General features: G+C 42.9%; 1 protein-coding gene across 1 annotated transcript in view; it reads right to left on the minus strand.

The window, feature by feature from the left end:
• LPL (lipoprotein lipase) overlaps window positions 1-8,021 on the minus strand; it is a 30,966-nt gene extending 22,945 nt beyond the window's left edge. Inside the window, exon 1 of the mRNA XM_027865535.1 lies at window positions 7,799-8,021. Within this exon, the coding sequence (XP_027721336.1) occupies window positions 7,799-7,892 (94 nt within the window). The 5' untranslated portion in view covers window positions 7,893-8,021. The remainder of the gene's footprint in view (window positions 1-7,798) is intronic.
• Window positions 8,022-8,330: the final 309 nt, after the last annotated feature.

The following is an 8,330-nucleotide window of genomic DNA, read 5'->3' on the forward strand; positions in this document are numbered from 1 at the left end:
AGGAAGGAAGGAAGGAAGGAAGGAAGGAAGGAAGGAAGGAAGGAAGGGAAGGAGGAAGGGTTAATAAATGAATATTTTTAATCATAAGATTATAGATGTAGAACTGAAAGGGATCTTGGAAGTTATCCATTCCATCCCCCTCGTTTTACAAACGAGGAAACTGAAACTCAGAGATTTTAAGTGACTTGCCCAAGTTCATATTGAGTAACAGAAATAGAACTTGATCCCAGGCTCTTTTATTCCCAAATTCAGGGAGTTTTCTCCTGTACCACAGTCTTTAATAAGTTATATAGTAGTTGAATTAGTTCTACCACCAACTAATTGTGTGACCTTGGGCCAGTCACTTCATTTGTCTGGTCCTCAGTCTCCCTGCCTGTAAAATGGGGAAACTGGACTGGTTAACATTTAAGTTTCCTTCCAGTTGAGTCTCAGATCAAGAATGATGCCTTTCTACATAGAATGATGAGAGCTTACTAGCTGCCTTTTGTAGAAAGGCTCCACGGAACAGAATATTAGGGTCAAGAAGTTTGCTGACAATCTGATCCCAAATTTGCTTGGACTAATTAGCATTCAACCTCTAACAAAGAAAATTGAGGAGTCCCTCTCCAGGAGAGAACCACTAAAGAGAGAGGTCATTGGGCATGGTTGAAGATCTGGCTTTTTAGTGTCTGACATTAGGGCTGCTGCAGACCTACAACATCTGTATTTCCTGAATAAGTAGCTAAAGGGTTGAGAATGTTAATGAGGATAAAATGCTTATCTCTAGGCAGACAATAGTTCAGAAATAAGAAATGTATAAATCTAAGTAACTAGGAAAACTTAAAGGGTAAAAACCCAATTTATAAGATCTATAGTTATAGCTATACTAACCTACAGTATAAGAGCTGGAAAGAACTTTGGCAGTTGTTTGGTCCAATTCCCTATTTTTACAGATGAAGAATCTGAGGGTCACAGATGTGAAGGGTCAGGTACCATTTGAACCAGTCCCCTCCCTGCACCCCCCCAACTCAAAGTTCAACATTTTTTCTACTAGGACAGGGGTTCTTAACCTGCGGCCCATAAACTAGTCTTCAAAATATATTTTTGATAGTTGTATTTCAATAAAACTTGTTTCCTTTCTAATTCTACTTGCTTCATTTTAAGCATTTAAAAGCATTATTCTAAGAAGAGTTCTGGACTGCCACACAAAAAGGTTAAAAATCCTGAGCTAGGAGGTATAGGAAATCAGTCACTGCTAGGCATCTGAGCCATGGACGACTTAGATAGGCTGAAAGTTCTTTTCAGACTGCAAGAGAAGTGCAGATCACTAAAATTGCCATTCATCTGTAGCCTTTTAGATACAAAGGTCATTTAAAACAGAATTCCTTCTTAGGTTGCTGTGACCTCTCCGGTGAGGACAAAGTATTTAAACAATAAGCATTTTTTTTATTTGCTTGGCTGAAATTCATAATCATTTACCCAGACTGTGTCTGCCAGCTGCCAAAGTAATAAAGTGGATAACTACAAATAAGGGGGTAACTGAGGGAAGGCAGGGAAATCAGTCCAAACAGGCATTTGATGGAATTGGCCTCATGAATTCAACACTGTCTCAAGGCATTGAGAGCCCAAATTAAATGTCTGCTTTAATATTAATTATTTTTTTCCAGAAAAAAATAGCAAGTGTTTATTAGAAAGCAGCAAGAAGAGTCAGCTTTTCTAAATCCTTAACAAGTTGAATTACCTCAGGTTAAATTTCTTACATCACTGGAGAAGAGAGAAGGAGAAAAGATTGCATTAAGATATGATTTTAAATCCTACTGTATTTAGCTAATGAAAAAGGAGGTCCTCATTCTAATGCATAGGTTCTCAAAGTGGGCAATACTGCCCCCTGGGGAGGCACTGGAAAGATGGGGGGGTGGTAGTAGCCTCAGGTACAATTGAGGGGCACTGAATAAAAAAAGGGTTAACCTAACCTAACCCCAGGGGGGTACTGAGTAATTTTTTTTAGAAAGGGAGCAGTAAGCCAAGTAAATATGCTTCATCTGTCTCCCAGATTAAATATAGGAAACATGTTGTTTTAAAAATCCAAACCAACATATGCAAACTAAATAGCTCTATTAAGAAAGAATTTTTATTACTGGAAAACTTTCTAAATTCCTTTCCATTGATTATCAGATCACCCACCAACTGAAAAAAATTTGAATGAGAGTATAGGGGGAAAATGGAAAGAATCCCATCAGAAAAATTGAAATCCAAATGCATTTATTCTCTTGGGTCTGCAAACCCAAAGAAAGTCTGTCATATGAAAATTTAAAAAAATCTAGAAAGCTAAAATGCTTTTGTAAAAAATACAGGCAAAACACAAATTGGTTTGAGTCTGAAAGGTACTGCCCCTACTTGTCTATATAAAATCAAACAGCCATGGGGAGTGGGGGAAGCATATGTAGACCAGGGAAAGGGGAGTATATCTATATATGGCTCTGGAATTACACTGCAACATGGCTATAGACCAGTCCTTTCGTCCTTCTTGAGGAAACAACATGGCAAAGTGAAAAAGGAGCTGGATTTGGAGTTCTAGGGCCTGGGTTGGAAACTTGGCTTTTCTAAAAACCTGTGTGACCTTGGGCAAGTCATATAACCTATCTTGGCCTCAGTTTTCTTATCGCTAAAATGAGGGTGTTGGCCTCCCTTAACTGAGATCTTACATCAGTCCTTCATCCAATCAGAATCATTGAACTCAGAGTCATTCAAGGTTGCTTCCAAAAGCGAGGTCCACTCTGCTGTAATTTGGAAAAGTGCCAAGCCAATGTTAAAACAAAGTTATCTTGAGTAAGTCTTAACAATAAGGTTTCATATTCTCCCTTTAGTGGCAGACACTTATTTCACCACCGTTATTAACAAGCGTTCACAGGATCATCTATTTATTCTGAGACTGTAACCTCCTTTTCGGGGGGTTCAACTTTGTATCCTCATTGCCTACAACATTGAGGGCACATAATAGCAATAACTGAAGAGTAAAAATTAACTTGGATCAATTCAACAAGCCCTAGGTGACTTATGCCTGCATATATGACAAAATAACTAAGTATATCTAGGAAGATTAAGCATTCAAGATTGTGTACTCTTGCTAATTATATTACACCTATTAGTTAGAGGTCTATACCTTTAAAATAGCCACAGACAATACACAGAATCAATCATGCAAACTCAAATTTGTTCAGAAAAACGCTGGAGGAGAGAGTTTTTACACTGATGGGGCCATCAAAAAGCTCCAGAAAAGAATCATGGACCAGGAATCAAGAGATGTACTAACTAGGGAAATGTGTGACCCTGGGCAAGTCATTTTTCTTCTCTTGACCTCAGGTCCCTCCTCTGTAAGAATGAACAGGTTGCTTTGTGTAGTGGGAAGCTCACTGAATGTGAAGTCAAAAGACTGGGGTTTGAATCCCAGCTCAACCACTTACTACCTGCGTGAATGTGGGAAGTCATCCTACTTCTCTGGTCCTCAGTTTCTTCATTTACAAAATGAGAGGGTTAGACCAGTTGAACTCTGAGGTCCCTTACAGCCTCAAGTCTGGTGAACTGATGAATGCTTCTCTAAGTGCTCTCCCCACTCTAAAATTCTGTGAACATTCTTGAAATAAAATGGAACACCATCACTTACTTCAAAGTCTTCCAAATACGCCTCCTACTTTGGAAAGGGAAGCACAGTGCAAATGCTAGCATAAAAGGGAAAAGCAAACCCTTACTTAGATAAAGAGTTTTTAACAAAGATTTGTTGTTCAGTTGGGTCTGACTGTCACCCAACTTGGGGTTTTCTTGGCAAAGATACTGGAGTGACTTGTCACTTCCTTTTCCAGATCATTTTACATTAGAGGAAAATGAGGGAAATGGTTAAGTGACTTGCCCAGGGTCACACAGCTAGTAAATGTCTGAGGCCAGATTTGAACTCAGGAAGATGAATCTTCTTTATTCCAACCCGAGTGCTCTATCTACTGTGCCACCTAGCTGTCCCCCTGCCACCTCATTCCCCCACCCCCCCACCCCAGGATTTGCAGTCCAGGTAAAATGTCTTATTTGAATACAGGGACTTTTGCACACTAAAACAAACTACAGTTATTATAAAAGTCAATACTTTAAAAACCTTCTCACTCGCAAGAATTCCAAAATTATGGACCTAGAATGTTGCCATCTCCCTGGCCTGCTAAACTATTCATCCTCTGATGTCTTTCTCCCCACAGTCCTGCAAAGAAGTGTCAGTATTATGTAAGTAATTAGCAACCATTACCTCAAATGGTCCTTCACCATTCACAGTGAGGCCCAAAGACATTTGGTTAGCCTTCATTTTGAGGGCCTGAATTCCTTAAACATTAAGGTAAATTACAGACTGTTTTCATATTAACAAAGTATATGTTTAGAGCTGGAAGAAAAAAATAAACTTTCAAAAAGGTTGTCAGGTTATAAGAGCCTTAACAAGAGCCTTACAGAACTGGGAATGGATCCTTCTCAAATAGTCAATTTTATTTCAGATAAGAAAGGAACACGCAGGATTGTGACTGAAGGGAAGGGGTAAATTTCCACCTCTACCCCCACTCTAGTCTCTTCCTCTTCCACCCCTCTCCTTTTCAATGAAACTATCAGACTTCATTATATTTCCTCTCCCTGGGCCTCAGTTTCTTCAACTGTCAAATGCAATGTTAAGCCTGATGATCTCTAAAGTTCTTTAGAACCTTAAGATTCTAACACCAATTATCTAATTAATCATTTGTCCAACTATATAGCAAGAGAGGCAGCCAGGTGCAGTGAGTGGATAGGTCAGCCTCACAGTCAGGAAGACCTGGGTTAAGACCTGTCTGACAAATACTAGTTTTGTGACATAAGGTAAAAATCCATCAACTTCACAGTGCCCCAGGCAACCATCTGAAATAGAAGTTCTTAATTTGGGGTCTGGGAACTCACTTTAAAAATTTAATAATTATTTCAACATAATTCTTTTGTAATCATCTATATTTTATTTTAGGCATTTACAAACATCCTAAGGGGGGAGGGGGGGGCTGAAGGCTTCACCAGACTGACAAAAAGATCCATGATACACACACAGAAGATTATGAAAGATCTCTGCTGCCAGACAAGAAGTTAAAGATGAGGTGGTGGTCTACCTTGGTTGAGGAAGTTTCCCTATTGGGAGTTTCTTGAACCAATGAAGTCATAGGTCCGCTCTGCCCCCCCTCCTCCCCAATGTAACAAGGACACATCAAAAGTAAGTAAATGTTTGCAGGAAACTCCTCTGCTAATTGGTACAACCTAGATCTTCTGACTACAAAACGAAAGGTCATGCTGAAAGTCATAGTGGCTAAGGTGGTGCAGTGGATAGAGCATGGAGCTTGGAATCAGGAAGATTTATCTTCCTTCATGAGTTCAAATCCAGCCTCAGAAATTTATTAGCTGTGTGACCCTGGGCAAGCCACTTAACCCTGTTTGCCTCAGTTCCTCATCTGTAAAATGAGTTGGAGAAGAAAATGGCAAACCACTCCAATATCTTTGCCAAGAAAACCCCATAAAAATAGGGTCATGAAGAGTCAGACGCCACTGAAACCACTGGACCATTATTAAGTACTGGTTCTCTTCCCTCTTTGCAAGCTACTGTTAATTAGATCAATGCAAGGAGTGTGGTAGGTGAGGGTAATGTAGCTACTCTGGAGGTGTGGGGACGGAGCCTTCAGGGAGTGCTGTCTCCCCTGCTGGAACAGTTCCTGCTCTCTTTCTCTAGCCTGAACGAATTTGAATACACAAAAGAAACACCTTGATATCTTAAATGATCATAACACTAGAATACACATTGAAAGTTGGAATAGCCCTTTAGCAACCTCCTAGCTAATCCCTCATTTTACAGAGGAGCCCCTGGAGCAGAAAAGCTCTTGCCCAAAGCATTATGATCTTTTAAACCTAACAATAAAGTTAACAGCTAAAACTACTCTGAGTTAATAGTATACATACACTTTTCGAATGTATATGGGGACTGGGGGAGGGGGTGATGGAGGGGAAGGAGGGGGAACCTCATCATTTTACTAAGGTTTTTATTTTATGGTTGTAGAATTTGAATTCAGTCCAGTTCGCACCTAGTACCTTTTCTAGTGTTTTTCGTGAGGCAAGACTCCGAAAAGTCAGACGTGAAGCTCGAGATCTTTCACATACTGTATTACTTTTTGAACAGGGCCTCCCATAGTTTTAAACAGTAAAATGGTAGTGAATGTCAACCCTTCTCCCAAAGTCTAATCGCTTCCTACCTCATTAACAAGAACACTTTCCCCAACCTCAAAATAAGTCAAACGTTTCAACACAACCATTCTCTCTCTGTCCTGTTTCTGTCTTTTTCTCTCTTTCATACATAACACACAGTCACACAGAGAGATAGATACGTCACATTCTAAGCCTAGACTAGCTGAAGTGGATATCAGAACTCTTTAACTGTAGCAAGTGGCCTCGCAAAGGGAAAAAAAAACAAAAGAAAATAAAACAAAAATCAGTATGAGAGCTAAGGGATTGGGAAGCCTGATCCATTCACCCCCCCTTTTTTTTCTCTTCCAGAACAATGCTTCAATTACCCAGGTTGTGTGGCTCTATTGTGGGCAAAGCCTGGGACCTGGAAGAAACTCTCCCCACCTCTATTCAGTTAAAGACAGACACTCAGTGTCTAGCCCCAGACATCTTAAAACTCCGAATCCTTTCTCTAGGAAGAGCTAAAAGCGCTCCGACTTAGCCGCGTCCACACCCAAGCTCTGAAACCACTCTTGTGAACCCAAGAGCCAACTGGAGCCCACGCGGCACCGGACCTATAGCCCCCCGGGGTAGCCTCGTGAGCAGAGCTAGCAGGCACCTTGGCTTTGGAAGGCTGGCCGCCAGGACACCTCTACATCTCTAAGTTGCGGTGGCAAAGCACCCGTGTGATCGTGCTTTTCCTGGTCTGCTGTTAAGTTCTAACAGCATCGTAAGATTTTGGGTTTGGGGACACCTCTAGGAAAGCTCCCCGTGCACCATCTCTAACTGCAACTCAAAGCTAGTGTAGGATTTCCTGCACATTCTTCCCTTCCCCCCAGTCCACATGGAGTTTGGAGAGCGCGCGAGTGCCAGCTTCTCCTAGAAATGCAGGCATCCTTCCCTGATTCGCCGTGCAGAAACTCCTCATTTTTTTTCCCCGCCCCTCGGCTCTTCTGGGAAGACAGCCCTTCCCTCTTGCCCCGAGGCGCGAGTTGAGCTGTGCTGAACTGAGCAGCCGCCGCCAGCCACAACTAGGGTCACCTTGGCTGGCGTTCCTCTCATTCTTGCGCTCCCGGAGCTGCAGGGTTACCGCCGGTCACCACCATCCGAGGCCTTTCCCCTCCCACGTCCCGCCCCTCACACTCCCCCAGACCATCACTGGCCCGAGCTCATCCCGAGCGGCTACGGTGTAATGCGGCCAAGGCGGCTGACCCTTAAGCACCAGAAGCTGCAGAAGCCCGGTGCAGCGGCCGCTCGGAAACCCGGAGCAACGGTGATAAGAGCAAACCATCTCCACCGTGTCTAGTCCCTCAACTACCAGAGAAAAAAAAAACTATGCACTCCCCACCCCTGGCTCCAGGCGCCCTTCTCCCCTGGGGAATGCTAGTCAGTGCCCTAGCAAGTCCTGTTCTGTCCCGTACTCTCTTCCTTCGCTGTTTCTCTGGTGTGCATCAGGTTCGCCTTTCGACCCTCCTCCTGTCTCTCACTCCCGCAGCCCGGCAAAGTTGCAAGCGAAGTTGGGTCTGCCCGGGAAGGGGCCCAGACTAGAGATGAAACTTACTGTTTGAGGCGGCAGCGGCCACCCCTCCGCTGGGCATGGCCAGGCTCTGGAACCACAAACCCAGGACTACCAGAAGCAACGCTTTGCCCTCCATCTCTGCACGCTTCCCTCTCAGCTGGCGCTGGACTGCACAGGCTGGGCTGGGGGAGGGCTAGGGAAGCCTCGGTGCAGGGCAGAGCAAAGTTGCCCTTTAAAGTGGAGAAGGGCTCCCGAGTAAGGAGTCTGACACTATTGCTACTCCGGGGCTTCTTATGTGACTGGAAATATGCAAATAAACCTCATCACCTATTGGCTATAAAATCATAAGTTGGGGGGAGGGCCCTAAATTCACTTCCAAATATTTGAGCAAATTGTAATATGAATCAACCCTGCCAGCAAGAAGAGGGGGAAAGGGCAGGAAGCGAAATTTGTTTTCTGTGCGCTTTTGCCCCTTTGTCTTTCCTCAGGTGGCCGATTCCCTAGGGCATTACATAATTACTAATAAAAGAGGAATAAGTATAAAAAATGAATTGGGTTCACAAAGATTTTTTTA

Source organism: Vombatus ursinus, unplaced genomic scaffold (genome assembly GCF_900497805.2).
Source record: "Vombatus ursinus unplaced genomic scaffold, bare-nosed wombat genome assembly UNPS02014778.1, whole genome shotgun sequence".
In the NCBI taxonomy this organism is placed as follows: Eukaryota; Metazoa; Chordata; class Mammalia; order Diprotodontia; family Vombatidae; genus Vombatus; species Vombatus ursinus.